At 40.1% G+C, this 23907-nt stretch overlaps 3 protein-coding genes across 4 annotated transcripts; 1 reads left to right on the top strand and 2 right to left on the bottom strand.

The window, feature by feature from the left end:
• Positions 1-2510: 2510 nt before the first annotated feature.
• Positions 2511-11066, bottom strand: e4f1 (E4F transcription factor 1). The gene is made up of 14 exons (XM_084926081.1): positions 10906-11066; positions 10523-10653; positions 10345-10429; positions 8820-9001; positions 8588-8708; positions 8330-8482; positions 7992-8182; positions 6972-7211; positions 6701-6812; positions 5325-5542; positions 5047-5245; positions 4799-4962; positions 3565-3624; positions 2511-3416 (listed from the first exon to the last, which is right to left on the bottom strand). Exons 1-14 carry the CDS (start codon positions 11000-11002, stop codon positions 3051-3053), a joined length of 2319 nt encoding a protein of 772 aa, XP_084782207.1. The 5' UTR covers positions 11003-11066; the 3' UTR covers positions 2511-3050.
• A 1564-nt stretch (positions 11067-12630) lies between these two features.
• On the top strand, positions 12631-17582 carry ciao3 (cytosolic iron-sulfur assembly component 3). Its single transcript, XM_084926082.1, has 11 exons — positions 12631-12756; positions 13751-13846; positions 13931-14074; positions 14162-14291; positions 14378-14512; positions 15039-15157; positions 15254-15383; positions 15464-15536; positions 15657-15794; positions 16049-16206; positions 16592-17582. Exons 1-11 carry the CDS (start codon positions 12691-12693, stop codon positions 16831-16833), a joined length of 1431 nt encoding a protein of 476 aa, XP_084782208.1. The 5' UTR covers positions 12631-12690; the 3' UTR covers positions 16834-17582.
• A 46-nt stretch (positions 17583-17628) lies between these two features.
• Positions 17629-23190, bottom strand: LOC146388647 (hydroxyacylglutathione hydrolase-like protein). 2 transcript variants are annotated; one of them, XM_084926084.1, is made up of 9 exons: positions 23057-23190; positions 22679-22820; positions 21834-21898; positions 21624-21741; positions 21384-21492; positions 21012-21115; positions 20634-20735; positions 20240-20319; positions 17629-18611 (listed from the first exon to the last, which is right to left on the bottom strand). In XM_084926084.1, exons 2-9 carry the CDS (start codon positions 22781-22783, stop codon positions 18461-18463), a joined length of 834 nt encoding a protein of 277 aa, XP_084782210.1. In that variant the 5' UTR covers positions 22784-22820; positions 23057-23190; the 3' UTR covers positions 17629-18460. The 2 variants fall into 2 exon arrangements, with proteins under 2 accessions (XP_084782210.1, XP_084782211.1); XM_084926085.1 differs by lacking the exon at positions 23057-23190 and having other exon boundaries at positions 22679-23013.
• Positions 23191-23907: the final 717 nt, after the last annotated feature.

Genomic DNA, 23907 nt, shown 5'->3' on the forward strand with positions numbered 1-23907 from the left:
TTTTTTTTTTGGCTAAGCCAATCATCCACAGTGAATTTGCCACAAGACCACAGGGCTAATGGATTAATAGATCCAGTTCGTCTCTGTAGGAATTGTGACAGAACAGCGGTGCTTTCATGTTCCTACAAAGGAGCCACAGCAGTGGATGCTGTGCTTTACCTGCCAGGTGTGTATGCTTTCAAAACAGGTAGGATTCCCAAGACGGCAGGTGGTGTTCACTCTACAGCAGTGGTAGGCAACCTTTCTGATGACGAGTGCCATCTAAAATTTCCTCAGAAGACAGTGTGCCATATGATTGCATTAGCAATAAATTTAATAGCACTCTATATTAATAGTTACACACTATATAGAACCACTTTATAGAATTATATTTGTTCGCAGATATTGGCAGCTATCAGCAAATAGTTATCAGCTATTTTGAAACAAAAAACGACTTTTTATCCATAACAGCAAATGAACTGTACAACAGAAAATACAAATGCTATTTATGGTCTCCTCACAACAATGATAAGAAAAATAAACTGAGCCAATATGGCATGTCTGTTAATACACTCTGATCTCTGGTCTCCCACTCAGAGACACAGGTCTCCGAGTGTCCAGCATTCAGACACTCATGTGAGAGAAAATCTGCTCACACAGATATGTAGAGCCAAGTACTGTCAATAAGGCCTCTGCAATGTTCTGAAGACAGTTAAACTTGTCAGGTAGTGATGTCCAGCAGGTAAAAATGCAAGCTCCATGAACACACACAGCTATGGATTCCAGCTGCTTCGATGTTGCATTAACTGGCATTAACTCAGCCAGTTAATGCGAGAGAAGTCTAATAATAATAATGGATTGGATTTATATAGCGCTTTTCAAGGCACCCAAAGCGCTTTACAATTCCATTATTCATTCACTCTCACATTCACACACTGGTGGAGGCAAGCTACAGTTGTAGCCACAGCTGCCCTGGGGCAGACTGACAGAAGCGAGGCTGCCATATCGCGCCATCGGCCCCTCTGGCCATCACCAGTAGGCGGTAGGGTAAAGTGTCTTGCCCAAGGACACAACGACCAGGACAGAGAGCCCGGGGATCGAACCGGCGACCTTCCGGTTACAGATGCGCTTCCCAACCTCCTGCACCACGGTCTAGCTGCTCATTAAAGATTTCTGGTTTGATCAGAAAATAAAACATTGGTCCACCTGAAAGTCCCAAAAATGCATTGTGTCTCGAGTCTACGGATGTATCCGTGTATTTCTTCCTTCCCTTATAACTTCCCTTCAACTCATTAATGTCACCTAAAGGGTAAACCTGTTTCCCCATCACCTGTTCAGCTCTGATGATTCAGTAAGGACATCTCCTGGTTTCATTTTCATGTTTCCCTCTCAACACATATCCAAACAGACATCATGACCGCTTTACAGCTGTGGCTCCAGCAAACATCAGCTGATACTGGAAATTAATATTAAATCAATTCTAACAACAGCTGATCAAGCTTAAACATGCTGCTGTTGTTTAGCGCGCCATCCGCTGGTTTCCTCTTTCTGGCGCAAGGCGGGTGATAAACAAACAAGAGAGAAAAGCCGATCAGCTGATCATTGATCAGTTTCATGATTGAAGTAGCAACAGGAGAGGGAGGGGGGAGAGAATGAGAGAAGAAGAGTCAGTCACGGGACAAACTGTGTTCCTTTTCACCTCAATACGAAACGCGTAATATTTTCTCTGAATACGGGACATTCCGTCTTTTTACAGGACGGTTGGCAACTCTACTAACTAACCTTATGAATAAAATAAAGTTCACTATCAGTAACATCATAGCACCCACCCAGCTGTATAGAAATCCCATCATGCTAGCTAGTACGCAGTACCAGTTGTTGTAACTGACTGTAAAAAGTCAGCATAACGAAAATAAACCCCACTTAAACTTGGTTTATATCTGACCCAGATAGACTGCAGGTCATAACTTCTTACCTGAAGTTCAGTTCACACTCGGACCGGCGGCCGCCTAGGGGCTCTCCTCTTGCCTCCCCTTTCCCTCATCCACCTGCTGGCCTCCACCACTTGCTAATGTTACTGAATCTGAGGAAGTTCAGCCATAGCCACCACCAAACAACTGAGTTATTTTTACACACCGGCCAGCATCTGGCCAATCCACCATCTTTCATTGTTTATACCGTTACAAAATAAATAAATAAATAAATAAATCATCGGCCCATAAAAACGGAAAATCACCATCGGCCCCCTGAGCAAATGCCCGGTATGCCCGATGGCCAGTCCAGCTATGGTCATGCCATCAGTTAACCCTTCGCGTGCCAGCCGTGGCACGCGTGCCTAGGGTTGCCGACCCCTGCTCTACAGCCACATATACACTTCTACAACAAAGAAATAAGAACTAATTTAAGACCATAAAGTAAAATGACCAACAACACATTATTTTAGTCAAGCAGCAAAGACACAAAGTAGAAGCATCAGGAGTTTTTCCACTCAGAGAAAACATGACTGGAAAAAAAAAAACTGAAGTCAACTGTGTAAGAAAATAGCATTTATTTGATGCAAACTCTAGCTACTCTGATATTTTTACATCTATCAAACTTAGAGATTCATTGTGACTGACCAGCTCAGAACAGCCACACTGTTTTTCACACCTGACCGAGACATGAAGGAAGGAAAAACTGAAATTAAATGATGTCATTTTATGTAGAAAACAGCTATTTTTATTTGCCGTACAAAAACTGCCAAAAACTAGGCAACGACAAATGGCATGTTTCATTTATTTCATCAAAAACAAACATGCATTTGTGCATGCCTATCATTTTAAGATCCAAAAGTTCCCAAATTAGACAAAACATTTAATGAAGAGAATAATGTTAGTAGATCGACCAACAAAAATGAGCTGTGTGATGAAGCAGTAGTCCTGTGGCACACTTGTGTACCGCATGAATCAAAAACACTTTGGCCTTAGTTTGGGTTTTTTTGAAATTCACTTGAAGTGCAAATAAACTGTACAGTTACTGGCTACAAAGTCATAATCAAAGCCACAACAGTCTGTAGTTAGCATCCGCTTTGATCATACAACGACTGTTTGAAACTCCACCTCGTCTGGGGAGGTGATGACGTATTCCTCTTGCTGCTGCACCACTTGTACTCCTTCCTCCAATGTTTCCTCCGTGGTAACCATAGTAACAGTTCCCTCCGCTGTACCTGCCCTGGCCAGCAGTCTGCCATCACTAATGGCGGAGGCCAGCGTCATGGCCACCTGCTCGGTGAGGCTCTCGGGCGTGGCGATGGTGATGGTATCGCCGCAGTCAGAGATGGACAGGCCTTCCTCGTTCTCTGCCACATTTCGCACAATAATCTGGTGGCTGCTTGCGCCACCCGCACTCTGCGATTGGCTGACGAGTCTCTGCACCACCTTCACGATGTGGTTTCCCATCTGGGAGGGACAGAGTTTGATGGCTTTTTTGTTTCATTTTGTTTTTTTAAAACACTATATGGGTTCAACTTGAATTTTAGCAAACAATGAGATTCACATATTCTGCAAAATGCTCCAACACACGTTCATATAATCCTTGTGAACCAACCTCATTTTGGCTGTCTTCAATGACTGTCACTTCTTGCTGCACTTCCTCCTCCGGTTGCGTCTGAATGACGGAAAAAAAACAAAGCAAATTAATACTCAGGATTTTTGTGTTTATTTAGACACTGTGGATGCATGCAAACAAATCCTTTGAGTGGACTGCAAATGGACTTAAGGTATCTAACAGGACCACACAACGTCCTTCTCCAGAGTACAAGTCTAATTGGCCCTGATTTAGAGTGCACACAGTTGCTTTTAATCTACTGGCTGCTTTGAAATCCACCTAGATTACAATTCCTGACAAAGTTATATCTGTTGCACATTTTATTATGTATTTCCAGTTCCTGCTCTCCCTATTTCAATCTTTCCACATATGGACACAAGGACAGGAGGTCCCCAAGTCCACAAAATCATAGGCCTAATATATATTATTACAGAGGGAGATCATTCTATTTTGTCTATAGTGTACCTGACTGAATTGCAGTTGTGTATTTGGATCTCTATAAAATATACAAAGTTAAAGCTTCAGGTTCTTATTTCATGTAGCTATTAATCTGATCTCAGCTTTGCTCCACTGTACTGACTTTTAAAGTATGCGTTCATGAATTCTTACAAATGCTTCACAGCCTTAAGGCAGCTTGTACAGAAAAAAAATGCTTCAAACAGTGCTCAACAAAAGCCATATTTGTTTTTGCTGGTTTTCAAACTAAATTTCTCTGGTATGAATGGAAAATGCTCAAAGTACTAATTTGGTTTAAAAAAACCTTTTTTGAAATTCAGACCTTTACAAACTGCCTCAGCATTAGTTCTGACTTTCCACTGAATACAAAATTGCTCTTTAAGTATTTCAACCCCATTCCAGTCATTCTGCAGTAACACATCTCTTTAAAACTAATGAAATATCACATACAACATTTTGCTGTGGTTCTGAAATCTAGGCCCTAAACATGGCAAAGGAAATTGCTTGGCTGTAATCAGCGACCCAATCAGTTCCCTGCAGATATAATCATTTAGTTCAACTTGAAGAGTGAAATTACACACTTCAGCTTGCACTTTAGTCGCTGATCTAAAAGAGAGAATAGCACCTGCTGTGACTGAACTCTGTACAGATTTGGCAACATGCTCCAAACTTTGAACCCCCCCTCACAGCAACTGTTTAACAGCTTTGTGTTTTTTTTCCTGCCCATCTAATAACTGTTATGCAAAGACTATGTTTTCTGTTAACCTGTAGTGCTAACCTTGATTATATACTCTTGTGTGTCTGCCACCACTGAGGAGAACTCCACCAACACAGCGTTAGGATCGTCTGAGATGATGGCTGTTGCATCGGGACTGTCCAGTGTTGTCTGTCCTTCTGTTAAAACAACCTGCTGCTCACAGGCGTCATCCTTATGGCAGCCGCCTGGTATAAATACAGGTTGTGTTAACTGGGCTGTTTGCATCTGTGCTGCCAGTACATAAGTCAGGCTTTGTGTGTCGTCCTGACCTTTAGCGCGCATGTGCCGATTGAGAGTCCCGTGCTCAGCAAAGCCCCGTCCACACTTTGGGCACTTGAAAGGCTTCTCGCCGGTGTGATGGCGGATGTGTCGTACCAGAGAGCCTTTCTCTCTGAAGCCCCTCGAGCAAAACTGACACACATACGGTCTTACATCACCATGAGTCCGCTGGTGCACTTGCAAGGCATTCTGAGAAAGAGAAGAAAATCTGTTAGACTGGAGTGAAATCCCCCCTGCCATTAGTTCAAGAATTTTTTTAATGAATTACCTTGGTTTTGTATGCCTTGTTGCATCTGGTACAGTGGTAAGGTCTGTCATCCGAGTGTGCCCTCATGTGTTCCCGTACATGGCCGATGGTTTTGTAGAGCTTGCCACACTCGCCGCACTTGTATCTCCTCTCGTTGACATGGACTTCCATGTGTTTCTTCAGCAGGTAACCAGTTAGAAACTCTTTATGGCACAGTGTACACTTGAAGGGCTTATAACCTTATAGCACAAGAACAAAACATCTTTTACCACAAGTGGCACCTATAAAGCAAGAAGGTCAGAATTGAGACAGCAAAAGACTGAATCCAGCACACTTGGCATGACTTTGTAGAGTGTAAATAACGATAGAGAAATCAGCAGCGACTTTCTGTATTTCTCTGTATTTGGCAACAGGACCAACTATGTTGGAAGTTGGTAAGACCGAGTCACACGATGAGAGTTAATTTCAAGCCAGAGGTCTGTATAATAGTCTATTTTATAGCATTCTTACTTTAAAAGAGATTATCCATAAACCAAAGAGATGGAAGATGGTTAAACCAAGGAGAAGTGTCAACATGTTTTAATGGGGTTTTTTGTTATTGTTGTTAGAACAGCTCGTGTTTTTGGTAAAGGCTGCAAGCTAAATGTGGGAAAAGAGACATATTGTCAAAATTGCACTTAATTCTTCAGGCGCTTTCAGGCTGTTCCTTTTTTTTTTTAACAGATGCTTTACTTAAAATTTAAACAAAGGAAAAGGTTAATGCATTGTAAATGATCCATAAACTAAAATATTTTTGAGACCTAAGGTTTTCTTTTAATGAATCAAAAAGTCTGATGTTTTTCTCTGGTGACTAAATTACTGGTAGACTACAGAGCAGGAAAAAAATCTCATTAACCCTAATAAAAAAATGACAAGTTAAATAAAATTACGAAAGTATAGCTAACAAAGTTGAGCAAGCAACCAAAAGACATGTGAATGACAGAGTGGACCCCAAGTCATTCGCAACATTTTGCTCTCCCCACTTTCCCCATCTACTCTACTGCCCTGTGAAAATAAAGGCCTAATAATTAAAACATAAATAAATTACTTATTTATCTATATTTTTTTTTAAACAAAATCCTGGCACCAGTATAATGGGTGTGGTTAAATGTAGCAAGAATATTAAGCATATATTTAAGAGCCACTGGAAAGTGACAAACATTCTTTAATAATGAAGTCGTATTTTTAGCTAACGTTAGCAGTGCGAGAGTCAACAACCTTCAGTCCTTGCTGTTTAACATCCACACGCCCATGAAGAATGTGATTCCTGTAGTCAAGTGGTTTCATACCAGTTTACTCTGACACAGCCTCCATACAACCATTAATTGATGAAGTCGCAGTGCTGGGTAGAGACTTACCTAAATGGCCCTTAACATGAAAGCGGAAATAATTCAATCCCTTGAAGGAGCGGTTACAGTGTGGACAAGTGTGCAGTTTTGATGATGTCCGATCACCACTGTCACCCGTTTCCTACAAAACATAAACCACAGAAAACTTAAAATGCACCAGAAAGAAAATACAACAGTGTCTCGTGATGAAAAACCTTGACTTTTAACAAAATAACGAAGCGTACCATTTCCTGGTCTGGTGAATGTATATGCTGTGTCAATTCACACTCCCAGTACTTACCTCCTCCATCTCCACAAACTCCTCTTTAACTTGGATCTCAATGACGCCTCCGTCGGCTTCAGGATGCTCCGAAACAACTTTATTTATCTCCTCAGTTGCATGTGGGGTCTCTGTCTCTTCAACTACAGTCTCCTCTGTCCCCAGTGCAATGCCAGAGTTGATGATGGCCTGACAGATGAGATTGTCACCTGCTGCTGCAGCAGCCGCCAGAGCTTCTGCCTGAGACTGCTCCACCACCACCTGACATGAGACAGAGCGACAGCACAGACAAGGAAAGAATGACAGGCTTTAAACTAGAGAGCATGAGTCATAACACAATCTGTGCTAATTTCATTAGACTATCCTGCAGCTGACTGTTGCCTCTCACCAGTCACTTCCACTTAAAAATAATAGTTTCACTGCAGCCCTTTAGCAGGGCTGCAGGGCTTTAGCAATGGTTTTCCCAGCAATTGTCATCAAGCTCCAGCCACCACATGCAACCGGTCAGTGAACTTATTTTTCCCCTCATGACCAGCGGTTGCCAGATGGTCACTGACCTGTGTGACTTAGGCCTTATTCACTTAATCCTACATTTTCACCTTGTTTGTTACACCCCAGTTAATTTCACATGGTTACCAGTCACACATCTGCAAAACCTCAATAGTACCAACACTGCCAACTAGTGTATCTGCGGTGTAATTACAGAGGGGTGCAGATATTGAAAAGAATGTTCGATATAAGTGGGATAAACTGATTTCATTTTTACAGGAAAGCTCTCTATAGTAAGCTGGAGCACTGTGAGAAATGTTACATTTGAACAAATAGAAAACTACATCAAAGAAAAGTTCCAGAAATTATGAATGCTGGCAATCATCTCTTTGCAGATTTGAAGAAAAAAAATCTGTGTAACTCTACTTTAAACTGCCTCAAAAGAATCTCGTGCAAAAATGCACCAAATAACTTTAAAGGAGAGGATTCAGTATGTTTTATGTGTGCATTTTAGTAAGAGTTTAAAAATAGTGTTTGAATCTTCATCCTAACCTGTTGCTCCTGTGTAGTTCCATCAACCTCCATTGTAAAGTGGACCTGATGGAGAACCTCTTGGGAACCAGACTCTACCACACTGACCACAGCGGTCTCAGCCTCCACCATTTCCTGCTCCACCGGCTGCTGCTCCTCCACAACTACAACCTCTTGCTGGGCAGCCACTGCAGCTTGATCAGCGTCGATTCCTGAACAAATCGCAAAGAATCAGCGAATCTTCAAACTGAGGCATAATGCGCTATAAATTGAACTGACTATACATCCATAAAGATGACTTGTTAGTTTTTAACTAGTTTCTTAAGAACAAATACACAAAGACAGGAGCTAAATCCAACCTTTCTGCACTCCATCCTTGCTGACCAGGATTTCCTTGTACTGAACAAAGCGGATCTTTTCTGTGCATGGTGTGAGAGCTTTGAGGTGTCTGGTGAGAGCACCGGATTCTCTGAAGGCCTGGCCACACAGGGTACATCGATACGGCCGCTCATCTGCAAGAGAAAAGATGTCATTTAAAATGTAGTTAGGTCATTTTCACGAGATGACGTCGGAGTGAAATAAATAGGTCTCGTGTGACGTCGGTTTTCTCGTCGTACCGGTGTGGCGACGGTTGTGACGAATCAGGGAACCTTTTGTTCGAAACGACGTCCCACATAGGTCACATGAGAAGTTTTTCTGGTCACTGTGAGTTTTCATGTGCGTTCTCAAGATATTGGTCTGAGAAGAAGAAGAAGTAAAAATGAATAAATCACACAGGCCAAATTAGCAACATAAACTCCTAATAACCATTGTGTTTACATTTTCCAATTAAAATAAATGCAAACTCACAGTTTTAAATGTTTTTTTACAAAGGTGGCAAATGTAACGTCCCTCTGTGTTGACTTTATACATGAGCTTGTCACTGTCGCCACTGTCAGATACGACTCCCTCTGTTTCATCTGACTGGTCAGACACTTTAAGGGAAGCAGTTTTCTTCCTGCGCCCTCGACCTAACTGAGTGTCGCTTACATCTGTGAGGATGAAAAAGAAAAAAAGCCAAAGTAATAATTCAATCTGAAATCTAATAAAAAGCTTAAAACAATGTTAACTTGAGCTGAAGAGACTTGTCACTAACATACTGAACATTGTCTCATCTCAGCCTCTTGGGATTTAGATTAATGCTGGGATTAAACACACATTGAGAAAAATACAATGTGGGAAATGCAGGAAAATACAAGCCAAATTCAAAAAGATGGGTCATTGTTCAAAGTCAGAGAGAGTCAATATGACTTAAGGGGAACAGATTTCTTTAAAAAAAACAAGATAAGGACAAACATAAAGCAGAGATGTGTTTCTGTTAGAGGAGTTAACCTGTGGAATAGTTATGACAGTGATTTAAAAAGGTGTAGTTCATTTTCCTTGTTTAAAAATATGTTTAAAAATAGAGTATTAGAAAAATATATATATCAAGAATGAAAAGAGCAAAAAAAAAAAAAAAAAAACAAACAAACAAAAAAAACCTCTTGATTCTTTTGCTTTGATGTAGTTACTTATCTAAGGTGGAAAGTTTTTTTTTTCTTGTTTGTTTGTTTTGTTTTTGCTTTGTTTTATTATTTGCTTCGAGCCCTGTGTACAGGAGCTGCATGCAAAAAGATCTTTTGTTAAAAGGGTTGGCGTAATAAGCAAATGCTTCAGCCAATACCTTTTGATTAGCCTTGTCTCATGCTTTCTTGCTTTGTGGTAGATCTTTGTTCTGTCTTCACTGAGATATTTGAATGCTAATCAATAAAATCAAATCAAAATCAAAATTGTGTAAACTGTAAATATAAACAGAATCCATTTCTAAACCTCATAAACCCTTAATTTATTCACAATAGAACATAAAAAAACATTAGATGTTTAAACTGACACCAGGCCCTCAGGAATTAAAAACAGACATGATTATTATCTCATCAAAATTGCTGCATCACGGCTTCTCGGGGGCCAAAGCTCATTTAAAATGGAATGAGGCAAAGTGAAAAACAGATCTGCGGTCAAATAAAGTCAAAATCTGAAATTCTTTTTGGAAAAGATGGATGCAGTGTCCTCTGGATTAAAGGCAGAGAGACCATGGGATTGTCATCTGCGCTAAGGTCAAAAGCCTGCATCTCTGATGTTATGAGTGTGTACTAATATTTATGTAATTACAATCTTGGGCATCTGGAAAGGAATCATTAATGCTTTTTCATAAAATATGGGTTTAAGAGGTTTGAAAATCATTAAATTCTGTTTATTTATATTTACAAAGGATCCATTTTTAAAATTTGTATTATGAGGTCTATCATTGCATTAGCTAAACGGCTAACAGGGGAATAGATTTTGCTGCTTGACTCACCGTTGGTAGTCTTCACTGCCTCTGCTGAAGATGCTCCTTCAGCCGTTTTCGCCTCTGAAGAAGAACTTCCATTGACTGCAGCAACCTGTGAAAATTTTACAGCATTCAACCTGATGTGACTCAGTCAAAACCCTCCGATTTTAGAGTGCTCCCCGAAAACACACATCACACTTTATACCTCTGGGCTGCCATCGAGGCTGCTGGCGTCCCGTGCCTCCACACGTTTGCAGTGGTGTAACTTGTGCTGGATGAAAGCCTCCAATGTGGAAAACTCGGACTGACAGCGTCCGCACTTGTGTACATCTTCATCTAAAAAGCACAGAAACAAGCCCTTACAGTGTGCGGCAACCTCACCTGTTTTTGCAGTAAGCCATCACCTGTCTGCTGTAAAGTTTTCCCAAATACTGGCTGGACTTCTAACGTGGACAACGCTGAGGCGAGGTCGCAAACAAGCTAATCTTGCTAACGGCAGCTAGCAACATTTGAAGATGAAGGAAGTTAGGCCCAAACACAATAATTAATAAACAGTTCAGATCTGCTTTAGCTGCTATGAGGACTCACCTTCGTCTCCCAGCGTGGTTTGAATGGTGATCGTCTCATTGCCGTTCTTCGTTTGCTCCCGCTCACTTTCTGCCGTATGATTATTTTCCACACTCATGTCGTTTGAATCCTCCGTCTCTGTCGCAACGCTGCAAAAGGGAGGAAAACATGGCGGATTTACGACCCCGTAGTCATAACAACAAAGAGCGCGTGCGTATGTCTTCTCGCGGACAGAAAGGCGAAAATTCATTATGTTGAAAATGCATGTTTACATACACATAATACAGGCAGCTCCCATTCAGCTCAGTACATTTAATATAAGATTTATTAGGAAAGAATATACAATATTTTTATTTCTATTTTTCCTTCATATATGCGCAGTTGAAATGACGTGTGACGGGTAAATAATATATAGAGACATTTCTAGAAGAAAACAAACTATAAATGGCGCTCGCTGTATACATGTATGTCTTTACAAACCACTGGGAAATCCCACAAACCGGTGGCAATAATACATGTGAGGAGTGCTCCTTTACACCCACACTCTTAAACGAGTTAATCCCAAATGAGTTAAACTTAAAGGAGTGAGGAAAACAACGGTTTCTGTTATGCTCCAGTTGGTATTTTTCCTGGTATGGTTAGAGCTAACTGCTGAGTGAAAGGTAACTTTAAATCACTTCTAAGTTGTAATACTTATCTTCTTCTCCTTTTTTTAAATGCCAGAGCTAAATCGACATTTTAAATCATCCTCTCAAAATTTCAGATTATTATGTTAGAATGTCAGTTTACTGAGTATCTTGAAAATGTATGATACATAACATATGGACAGGAAACAAAAATTTTCAGCAGAAACATGTTCCCACTGCTGAAGAAAACAGTTTTTTGCTATTTGTAAGACAAACTTTAGATATATTGAAAATTTTGAAATTTCATAAATAATTCGGAATCTTAAGATACTTAGTAAGTGGAAATATGTAACTTGAAAGTTTGAGATAATAACTCAAAATTTCGACCCAGCTCTGCCTGACTTTTTTTTTTTTTTTTTACAGTAGCAGAAATAAACTTCCATATCCATGTAACAAGTGTGTAGTCTAGGTTCATGCTGGCTGTAGTTGCTCACATCGGACCTTGATAAAGGCCCATGGCATTGCACTTAATGCAAGGGAGACTTCTTCAAGAGGTCTAATTTTATGAACTTACATTTGTATTGATTTAAACGGAGAAGGAACAAACTCTTGTCCCTGCTTCACATCTCCTGTTTCAATGCTTCATTGCCTTATGTTACAGTCATTTCATATTTACACAGAGACCTTTATGAGTCATGAGTGGCAACACTAAGCAGTACAAAAACAAGACTTTGGCAAATGTACTGGTGATCTTTTACCCTTAAATTTTATTTTATTCTATTCTGTACAGTTGTGTACTGTATTTATTCTTATTGTACTCTAATTTTTGCTTCATAACTTTTGCACTGTCCACTTCCTGCTGTGACAAAACAAATTTCCCACGTGTGGGACTAATAAAGGTTATCTTATCTTATCTTATCTTATCTTATCTTATCTTATCTTATCTTATCTTATCTTAAATGACCTTGCAGTGGGGGGGGTCATTTAAGGGTCAAGTGGTTTTACGCTTTAAAGAAAACATTCGTAGAAACAGATAATTGTGGGTATCAGTGTTTTGGCTTCGTAAAACAATATAATTTATGTATTTATTGACATAGGTATACAGTTGACATTTCTAAGGTTTGTGTCCGTGTTTCTCCCTGCTATTCGCGACATACGAGTAAACTTTACGGCAGTAAATATGGCTTCTCATTTCAGCGGTGTGCTGCAGCTGACAGACCTCGATGATTTTATAACTCCTTCTCAGGCAGGTTTTGTAACACTCGTGTAACATCTTATAATATCATATGTACTTTTGTGGGACATCGCTAACGAGTGATTAGCTTCACGTGTATGTATAAAAAAATAATACTAATTGAAGAAAACCTACCCAAGTGGCTAGCATATCTAACCGTAACTGTTCTTATCTGTTGTGAGTTGACATGGAGTAGTTTTCGAACAAAGTTCGCCATATTACGATATTTATAAATTGGAGTAAGTTTGTCTCAGTTTGTAATATCCGTGAACTTTAAAGTGACGAGACGGATGTTGCGCAGTTAGCTTACTGCTAGTTATAGCGATCATGATGAAAGTATGACGAACTGCTGGAAACAAGTCTTTTAAAAAGAGCTTATCGCGCTCGCTAGCAATGTTTTTGTGTTTTATGTCCTATCATATCCTTTTTCCTGTGTTGTTTTAGTTTTCTTTGGTGCCTCTGGGCGTTGTCATAAATTGTTTTCTATTGTACATGAATGGAAAGGCGGTTGATCGAGATAACATACCTATGGAGGAATGAAATGCCTAGTGAACCTTTTAACCAGATTAAGCTGATGAGCCACACCATGAAGATATGAGAAAAAAGGTGTGGAAGTTAGGTTAAGAAGACCTAAGGTGAAGGTGACCAATCAGTGAGCAGCAGTATGTGTTTCAGTATGTTGCTCCGAGAAGGAGCAATGTTTGCTTTGAGAATGTTGATAGAGAAGGTCTGAAGGTGTTGCACTGTGTCTTTGTGGAACCAGAGAAAGCAGGAATGAGGAAAAGAGGTAGACCTTAGTGAGATTTATGGATGTAGTGAAAAAGGACATGCAGAGAGTTGGTGTAACAGGAGGGGATACTAGGGCCAGGTGGTGGAAGATGATCCACCGTGGCAAACCCCAAAATTGAGAACAATAAAAGAATTAAAAGAACATTGTATATGGATTTAGCGTTTAAAAAATTGCTAATTTCTTTTTAAAATTTTCTTATGTTGACTTTTTCTGCAGGAATGTGTTAAGCCTGTCAAAGTAGAGAAGAAACAAGGTAAATCTGTGGCCAAAATACAGATAGAAGATGATGGCAGTTATGTACAAGTCAACAAGGTGGGTTTAAAGGCTTGAGTTTGAGTTGTTGAATTTCAAGTATTGCACCGCCCCATATTTTGAGTTCATCAAATGTGTTTTTAGGATGGTGGGAAGCAGAAGTTGGAGAAAGCAAAGATCACACTGAACGACTGTTTGGCCTGCAGTGGCTGTATCACCTCAGCTGAGAGTGTCCTCATCACACAGCAAAGCCATGAAGAGCTCTTCAAAGTGCTCCGTAGGAACAAGGTAGAGTTACGTCGTCTGAATGCTACTTACATGAGACTAATAATTTAGCCTGGCATCATTTTCACCTGTGAATCATTTCAACTTCAGGCCAATGAGACAGAGCAAAAGATTGTGGTGGTGTCAGTGTCACCACAGGCCAGAGCCTCCCTGGCAGCACATTATAACCTGAGCAGTAGTGAGGCAGGCAGGAGGCTTACCTCGTTCTTCAAAGACCTTGGTGAGTGTAAATATGCATTCAAACAATGGGCTTATTTAGGTTGACATAGTCACCTCTGAAAATTGTTGTTGTTACTGTTGTTGCAGGAGTTCATCATGTGTTTGATACCAGCTTCAGTCGGACCTTTAGTCTGCTGGAAAGTCAGAGAGAGTTTGTGGAGCGTTTCCAAAGGAAGGAACAGGATAGTAAGGCCCTGCCCATGCTAACGTCAGCCTGTCCAGGTATTCCACCAGAAACACTCAGGAGCACAAAGTAAAATTAGTGATGTTGGAGGGTCCCGCCTTTTTCACGTCATCCTTGTTTGTCTTTCATCGTTTACTGTCCTTGTGTAAAAAAATGTTCCACTATCACAAAGAAAGATAGAATGTTTAAAATTTTATTAGCTACTTGGTATATTTATTGATTTGATCAAAGGTTAAATTAACAGAAGTTAGTCCTCCAGTGTCAAATAATATCTAGTAATCCAGTATGTAGTTGGGTTAGTTAACAGTGATGGGCCACATAACTGACATAATACTGTGTAGAAGTCTTGGGCCACCCTTCATTTCTTTATATTTTGCTAGAAAAATGGTGGAAATAGATGGAGTGATTTATTGAAATGTGCAAAATGAAACTGAAATAGAGTAGATAATGGGTAAACAGAGTTTGTACAATTCTAACAAGCGTGAAAGTCAATAATTAGTCTGACCAACTTTATTCTTCAACCCAGCCTGGACTCTCTTAGGCAAGTGTCTGTCTTTTGTTCAGGGTGGATCTGTTATGCAGAGAAGACTCACGGGGAGTATATTCTTCCATTTATTAGTACCACTCGCTCCCCCCAGCAGATGATGGGATCTTTGGTCAAAAGCTATTTTGCTGAACGACAGGTGAGCTTTGTATTTGTTGAGGAGTGGTGTAAATATACACAGTTCAAAAGTCTCAAAAAGAGAGGCTGCTGAAATGTGTGTTCCATGTATTTTTAGGAGCTGAGTCCACAGCAGATCTACCATGTGGCAGTAATGCCTTGCTTTGACAAGAAACTTGAGGCTTCACGGTCAGACTTCTACATGCCCAACGCTGAGACCCGTGAAGTGGATTGTGTCATCACGTCTGGTACAGTGATTACTCCTATAGTGGTCTTTGTGCGTATGGACTCGCATTATCGTCTGTCTTATTTTTCCTATCTATTAAAGGGGAGGTTCTGAAAATGCTGGAAGAGGAAAATGTGTCCCTTAATGATCTGGAGTCTGCTGCCCCAGATACAATGTACGTTCTTTTTCATTTTGCATTTTTTTTAAATTTGATAATTCAGTCACATAAAGTAATTATACATTTCCACCTGCATAGCTAGACTCATTCCCTATTCATTTATTTTTTTTATCGCAGGTTCAGCAGTTTCTGTGGAGATGAGTTCCTGAGTCATGCTGGGAGTGGATCAGGAGGTTACCTGCATCACGTTTTTACACATGCTGCCAAGCACCTTTTCGGAGAGGAGGTGAAGAATCTTACCTACAAGACCCTCAGGTGAGCATGTCGCCTCTTCTTAAAGCAGCAGAAGCGCTTCACGGTGGTGTGATGTGTCCTGGAACAGCCAAGCTCAAAACCAAATATAAATGAGGACACATTCTGTGCTCGTGATGCACATTCACAGTAGCTAGATCATCTCAAAGTAACACTACTCATGAGACTGATTATGCCACTCCACCATGTCAGGGTAATGTTCAGTTTTTGTTGATTTATATGATGCAAGAACCCGACACGATCACTCTTTGCCACAGGAATAAAGACTTCCAGGAGGTGAGTCTAGAGAAAGATGGCGTTGTCCTGCTGTGCTTTGCCTCAGCCTACGGCTTCCGCAACATTCAGAACCTGGTGCAAAAACTCAAGAGGGGAAAGTCGCCTTACCACTTTGTTGAAGTTATGGCCTGCCCATCAGGTGAGGTGAAAAATGCAGATGTTCAACTTTCCAGATACCTTTTTTTTTTTCATGTGAGCCATTGAACTTTTGACCTATTAGAATAGGAGGTTACCCACATAAGAGACTGAATTGTTACCTCAGCACTATCATTTTTACATGCAAATTAGCCACGCTAAGTGATAAGCTGGTCAGAATGTGTTAAAAATGGCATCGCTACATATAAATGGACATGAAATTATAAGATGCAGCATTTAGTCACATCTGTGAAGTGAATAGTACAACATGCATGCATTACATCGTCAGGGGAATAACCAACAAGCAGAAAGTCCACAATAGTCACATCAGCTTGCCGTTTGTTATTTAATGTTAGCAGATATAATGTTTGTCTTTACCTCTTGTTCAGGATGCCTGAATGGCGGCGGGCAGGTGAAGCCCTCGACTGGCCAAAACCCAAAGGAGTTGCTCCAGAAAGTTGAGGATCTCTACAAAGCAGAACGCCCGCTGTTGCCAGAAGATGACGCTCGCGTAGCTGAATTGTACCAGTCCTGGCTCAACAGTGTAGGAGATGAAAGAGCCAAAGAGCTGTTACACACACAATACCACACTGTGGAAAAAATGACCAATGGTCTCGCTATGAAGTGGTGATACATGTTTTTTGTTGTCCAGCAGAGTGTTTCTGCAGAGTTTTATTTTGCACAAATTTTGGACAGGCTGTGTCTACAGATCGTCCAAATATATATCTAATACCTCTTTGTAAAACACTTTTCTCACCTAAAAGCTTTATGCCAGAGGGGTATACAATGAAGGAAGACCAACACAGTCAGGCTGTCTCTTCCTTAGCTGCCTTGACAAAACCGAAAACCAGAGTCAGCGATAATGGAGGTGGTTATCAAGTTTCTCTGTTAAACCGGCATTTCTGCTTCAGGTTCTATGTACACTCACATTAAAAAATGAGCATTTCACACATCACACGACTCCTCTTGCACACAAAATGATCCCTATGAGTGTCATCCAATTCTAATCAGAGATGATGCTTTACAGCTGAGCTTCATTTGTGATGTTAGTAAGATACAGCTTAATAACGTGCACATATGTAAGGTATTCCACCAGCAGAGAATCTGTATTGCATTTGAAGATGAAAATGTGCCATTTAACCTGCTTTTAAACACTGAAGGTAACCCGCTACCGAACAGGTTCAGCAAAAGTCATCCCAGTGATTTAGCCACTGGGCCACCTTTGTGCTGCTGAAAACTTTGGTATAAAGTTGACACAGCCAACAAGCTCATATTCTTAGTAAATATGTGAAAACCTGTTAAAATGTAAGCAAAATGTATTCATTGATTTGATCGTTACATGTGTGTACACATTTTGAAAATAAACATTAATTAATTATAGCTGTGTGTTTTATAAGTTACTGAAAAAAGAACACTGTCCTGAATATGGATTGAGACCGATGTTTTATTAAATAATCTTTTGACTCCCATATACAGCTTTTAGGCTCTTGTATATCGTGCATGTAATCTTTGGGATGAAAATCAGCAATTTACATTCATAGTGATGTACACTGCATGTATTTTGCTACCCTTGTAATACACTTTAACATATTCGATACCTGTCCCAAAATAGTGAGCACAAGGTAGAGTCTAAATGACAAACAAATTCATTTAAATTAAGGTAAATTAGATCTGAAGCTTTCACTTGCTAAATTAAGAGGACAAAGACACTGGAAAAAATATATATACACATATACATCATCTCTAAACTGACCAAAAAAGTTAAATGAGAGAACTGTAGCAATGTTACCAGATAGAAAAATGTCTAAAAAGAAAAGTAAATATCAAAGCAATGAAAGTTTCAAATGCATACAAATTATAATGAACTGAAGGTTACATTTCTTCCAAAACCAGTTATTTGAATCAATAAATACACAAAATGTAATCTCGACAGTTTTACTGAAAATTGGTATTAACAGACGTTAACTGGTGCAGTTAGTGTGTAAGAGGCTGGGAGACCGGCCTCTAAATTAATTTGTTTCTGAGGAATATTTAATGACAGCAGCTTTGTACTGCATTTTAAATGCAAAGAGGGGGTTGCCACTTGATGGTTAACCAGCACTCAGGGGTGTATTGGTCAGACTTTGTTTTAAAGCAACAAAACAATGCACTCTACAGGTCTTGTGTCTCGCTGCATTCAGTTTTTCACCCTCATCCTCATTCTGTTAGCTCTGGTTAACTGATTTACATACTACTGCTGAGGCCTGTGAAAGTGGACTTCAAGGTCTGAGGAGCCCCCATTCCAGAGCCAGCATGGCGTGAGGAGGAAGTCTCTCCTTGGGCTTCTTGAATTTGTCCTTCTCTTTTCGCAGGACCCTCAGCACCTCTATGGGGTCAGTCTTCCCCGTGAACTTCTGCACTGCTTCCTCCCTGCAGTTAAAAAAGATTTGAAAAGGAAGAAACACAACTGATGAACTACTACACTACACTATAGTACAAAATAAAAATATTTGAGAAAACTAAGAGCTTCCCTCTAGTTCAGTCCAGGTTTTAAAAACAGTTGACCACAAACTGATTCGAGCATAGAGAATAACACACGGTTACTGAGCGTTTCCTGTTTTTCAGTCGTACGTGAAGTGTGCAAGTCTTGAGTCACCCTTTTGCTTCCAAGGAATCAAACTATCTTGTAACATTTTAAAGTGGTCTTGAGCAAAATAGTGTGAATCATTTTCAAAGGAATGTTTTTTTATTGTTATTATTTACTCAGCCACTTAACACTGACCTATGAATCATTCGAGCATAAACAACGAATCCAACTCAAGTGATGAACCGGTGTTGTGACAAATTAGCAAAGAACCTATTTTAAACAGTATCTTTAGGCACTTTGTTTCTAGCAGCCTGTAACAAAAACACGTAATTTGTTACAGTTGCATCTATGAAAAATACCAAAGATAATACAGTTTGACTGACACAAAATAGTAGCTTAAAAAACTATTTGCTGAAAGCTTGGTGTACAGTGTCCTTAAAAAAAAAGAAGAAGAAGAAGAAGAAGAAGAAGAAGAAAGAGAGGAAACTGGACAAGTGGAAGACAAAAGAAGAAGTGGCACGCCTAAAATATATATATATATATATATATATATATATATATATATTGATAGCAGATGAATACCATCTGAAAGTCATGCCATTAACAAATAGGAAAATCTGTTCAGCCGCAGGAAGTGGAAGGGTGGCTGTTAAGAGGCAATTTTTAAGGACAGGGAGGCAAAGCTGAGGTATGCCAAATTACACAAGAACTGCACTGAAGATCAGTGCAATGTGGAAACGACACTGTCAATGCAGTAAAAGCACACTTGGATAGAAAAACAAACAGTGAAACACTATTAGTCATGGACTGGCCTCCCCAGAGGCTGGACTGCAACTTTTTTGAAGCAGTGTGGGATCATCTGGACAGAAAACAGAACAAAAAGCAGCCATGATCCAAAAAAAAAAAGAGCTTTGAAGCTAATTCAAGAAGTCTGGAGGACTTTTCCTGAAGACTACTTAAAGAAATGATGAGAAAGCTTCTCTAAGAGAGTTCAGGCTGTATTAAAGAATAAAGGTGGTCATATTAAATATTAACTTTAAAGCTTGTTAGAATTGTACAGTATTTATGTTTTTGTCTTATATACTTTTATTTCCATGCATATGTTTGTAGCTGTTTCAATGAATCCCTCCACCCATTTCCCATTTTCTGAGCAAAATATAAACAAAGATGAATCGTGACTAGAAAATGTATCTAATCTGTTTGTGAGGGGTAGCCAATCAGAAGAAAGTTAGTAGTAGGAGGCAGTTCCAAGAGCCATTATAACATAAACAAGGGTTATTTTAAACTGTTAATGATGCAAAGCTGGTAAAGCACAGAGCTGGAAATGACCCAAAGGGTTTCCCTCAAAGGGAGTTTTTGTTTCTGGAACAGGAAATAAAGGTTGCTTATAGTGACTAACTTGATTTTAAAGTAATTGTGTTTCACCTGACCCATCACTCTATATATGCTATACATAAACATCCAGACTCACGAGACACGAAGAAAAGGGTTGTATTCGAATTCTTCCATCAGTGTAGATGGCACTGTGGGTTTGTCATCATCATCTCTTGCCTGCAGAGACAGTAAACACTTTAAGAAACCTGGTATAAACATATTTAAATGTATTTAAAGAGTAAGGCTTGGACTATTCTCTGTGCAGCAAAAGCCTGTAATAGATTACTTATCTGTGCAACAGACCACCATTGTTGTCCAAGATATTTAAAAACAACAACAACAATGATCTAACTGAAATGCCTTTAACACACTGGAAATAGTTGTGGACCACCTACTGTGTAATCTGTATATATTTGAGTATCAGGAGACAGGCTAACACCAGAGAAAACTGCAAGCCTTATTCTTGTAGCAGCTTCCTGTATCATGCTCACCCTGGCCCAGCTCAGCATCTCCTTAACCTTTTCATTTTCTGGCTCCACCAGCATGGCAAACTTCAAGTTCTTTATGGTGTACTCGTGCCCACAAAACACCTTCTAAAAGACGAACAAAGCCTCATTTAAAGTAGGGATTAGCTCACAGCACAGCTTCAGTATCTTTACTCATTCTGGGCTTTGTGCCATTTTTAAGACAGTTTGTACTATGAAGGGTGAAAAGAGAGCCAGTCCTGCCCTCAATTCACTGATTGTTGTGGAGTGATGATTCACTATAGTGATTTAGACTTATCTGAGGTCATGCTAGCTGTTGTTAACCCTGTAGAGGTCGTACACACACGCATACGCAAACAGTTAGTATTTCTTATTTCCACTAACCGTGTCTTGAGGTAGGGAACCAAGCACCTGGGTGAGGTTGTGGTACATCTGCTCTGCTGTACCCTCAAGGAACCGTCCACATCCACCAATAAACAACGTATCCCCTAGCAACCCAAAGAAAGGACAAGGGGATGTCACAGGAGGCAGTGGTCAGTTTTTGTCATCGCACACAACATGGACAACTTATAGTATTCATATCTCTAGCCACTCAGAAATCAGTTATTAAGATTATTTGCCTGAAGACACAACAGTTGCAACATGAAGTGAGTCATTTTTTTGCCTTTACTGTACAGTCAGAAGCGGTATGGCGAAATCTACTAGTGTCTTGGATTTCAACCGGTGCACTGATTCTTTATGTGTACAGAAAAAGACCTGTGAACACAGCAGGGGCGTCAGTGCACTCATCCTCCCAAACAAAGTAGCACATGTGACCAGAGGTATGGCAGGGAGTAAACAGGCATCTCACATTGATGGAGCTAAACTGCAGATGAAGAAAAGGACAACGAGGCAAAAAAAAAAAAATCAGAACTCAAAAAGACAACAGGTTTGTAAAATTTCAAAATGCAGCTAAACGGCATCTTCATCGAGCTCCTGTAGGCGCTTTGTGGACACCTTCAGTTCCTGCGCATTTGTCACTTTATCCGTCAGACCCCCGATTCGATCGTCTCCCCCGTACACCCTCAGGCCAGGGACCTCCTTCACCAGAGCCTCATTCCCACGAGCGTGGTCCCTAGTAAGCAGAGGCACCAAATTACTCCATTAGCCTCAATTTGACTGAGATGCTTTGCAGTGTTGTTACCTGACACGAAACGCTCCTCTTACCAGTGATGGTGTGTGGTGAGAACAGCTATCAAGGAGACGCCTTCTCGTTTCACTATTTCTAGCAGCTGTGGGGGAAAAAAATCATCCAGTCACTTTTAAAGCAAAACAGCCAAACAGTCCTCAGGTGCAGCTTCTTTGTCCTATGATTGTTTTAGCTTCAAAAAAGTGTAATAGTAGGAGAATGTACAAGGTGCATTAAATGATGAGGAAAGCAAACATTTATTGCAGCCCTAAAATTCTTCTTCTTTTGTTGGCTCATATTTAAACGGATCCACCTTCCCTTCTTTTGCCCCTTGCAGATTCACACCTGTCGCCCTCTCATTCACACACGTGTATTCTGTTTTGCTTCACTCTCACTACAAATCACAGTGTCTGCTGCAAACATGATAGTCCCCATAGAGACTCCTGCCTGACCATCATCATAGCAAACACACCTCACCACCATCTCGCTGTCCTCATACAGGTCCTGTATCACCCTACTTCTCTGTCACTCCTCACTTCCTCATACTGACTTCCAGAGTGTCTCTCTTTGCACCCTAACATGCTTTCTCTGGAGACAGTGCAATTCCTTTTGACCTCTGTATACATCTGACCTCTCCATAAACACTCTCAAAGCAAGTATGGTATCTGTAGTGCACTTTCTCTACAGTATCTATGAATATTGCTTATTGCTTTTTAAAATTTCCTTATTTTTAACAAACCAGTCTTCGATTTTTCACTGAATCATTTTCACTGAATCAACTGTTTCCTTGTTTTGTTAGATACATAGATGATCAAAAAAAAAAAAGAGTCTTTTCTGAAGTATGACGCCATTTTTAAATCACAGACACAGCAATGTCTCTCACCCGGTGTGGCACAGCCGGGTCCACAGCTATCGCCTGTTTGCTCTGCTCCTCTATCACCAGGTACATGTAGTTGTCTTCCAGGATGGAGATCACCTTTACCTTCATGGTACCCGCACACGCATGCGCACCACAGTGAGCGACGCTTCAAGAAGAGGTTTGATTAGTCAACATATGAATCATTTACTTGAACGCACCTGTCTTCTGCACGAGATGTTAAATACTTCGTCAAGCATAAACAGGTAGTCGATATAAGCATGCTGGCCGGTGTAAGCTGCGCCAGCCCGTAAACTACAGTGTCATGTAGCCGAGTACTTCCTGATGATGTCACATGACTCTAAAATCTAAAAATAGTTTTAAAAAAAATCAGAGAAGAGCTACCTCTCTTTAAGTGTATCCGATCAGGTCGTGTATTGCAGCTGGACGGTGCCCATCCTCTTCAAATTATTAACTCACATTTCTGTCAGACTAAGAAGTTATCGCGACATCGAGGAATCAAAGGGTCAAAACTAAGACCTTTTAATCGAGCTGGAAACAGTCAACCGCCTTTAAATTTGTTACAAATATATACGTGTGTGCGTCGTAGGGGCTTATTTATCAATGTGTTTTTTCTTGATTCATGCTTCTCTGCCCCTGGAAATGTACAAGCCTTGGTTAAAAATAAAAACCAGTTAAATTATTAACATCTAAAAATTAAAATAATTATTCACATTTTTACATTGTTAAAGACTATAATTATTTTATAATAGTAATTAACTATTAGTAAAGCATGAATAGGCATTTTCAGACATTATCTGACACCTTTTAGGATGGCTAATCATTATTTTGCAAAGAGTTTTTATATAGAAGCAAACGTGAATGTGGTGCATTTATATAGTTCAAATTACTAAACAATGGATAAAGTATGGCTTTTTAATAGTCAATCTAGCCTCTAGGGGCATAATATCAGCCTTGTACAATTCAATTTCCAATTTAAAATGTTCTTCAGTAGCTGCCATCAAATCTAAATGGGAACAGGACCTTAACTCTCATTTCACAGAAGAACTGTGGGACTCTATCCTTGGCCAAGTTCACAATATATCAGTTTGTGCTCGACACACATTCAATTTAAGATTGAATTTAAGGGCTAAGTTGGTGCGCATATACCCAGAGGCAGACCCAACCTGTAGAAGGTGTGGGGGTGCCCCTGGTAGATTACTTCATATGCACTGGTCCTGTGCTTTGTTGGCCAA

The sequence above is a fragment of the Perissodus microlepis genome, chromosome 4 (genome assembly GCF_051167445.1).
Source record: "Perissodus microlepis isolate ML-2025 ecotype Zambia chromosome 4, ASM5116744v1, whole genome shotgun sequence".
NCBI classification, from domain to species: domain Eukaryota; kingdom Metazoa; phylum Chordata; class Actinopteri; order Cichliformes; family Cichlidae; genus Perissodus; species Perissodus microlepis.

Coding starts and splice junctions, on each gene's coding strand:
- e4f1 (XM_084926081.1), bottom strand. CDS start 11,002: ATGAGTGTGGAAAATAATCATACGGCAGAAAGTGAGCGGGAGCAAACG. Junction 9,002..10,344: donor GGCAGTGAAGACTACCAACG/GTGAGTCAAGCA, acceptor TCATCCTCACAG/ATGTAAGCGACACTCAGTTA. Junction 8,183..8,329: donor CAAGGATGGAGTGCAGAAAG/GTTGGATTTAGC, acceptor CGATTTGTTCAG/GAATCGACGCTGATCAAGCT.
- ciao3 (XM_084926082.1), top strand. CDS start 12,691: ATGGCTTCTCATTTCAGCGGTGTGCTGCAGCTGACAGACCTCGATGAT. Junction 14,075..14,161: donor AAGTGCTCCGTAGGAACAAG/GTAGAGTTACGT, acceptor TTTCAACTTCAG/GCCAATGAGACAGAGCAAAA. Junction 15,795..16,048: donor CTTACCTACAAGACCCTCAG/GTGAGCATGTCG, acceptor TCTTTGCCACAG/GAATAAAGACTTCCAGGAGG.
- LOC146388647 (XM_084926084.1), bottom strand. CDS start 22,783: ATGAAGGTAAAGGTGATCTCCATCCTGGAAGACAACTACATGTACCTG. Junction 21,116..21,383: donor CGCCCCTGCTGTGTTCACAG/GTCTTTTTCTGT, acceptor TTGGGTTGCTAG/GGGATACGTTGTTTATTGGT. Junction 18,612..20,239: donor AACCCTTTTCTTCGTGTCTC/GTGAGTCTGGAT, acceptor TTTTAACTGCAG/GGAGGAAGCAGTGCAGAAGT.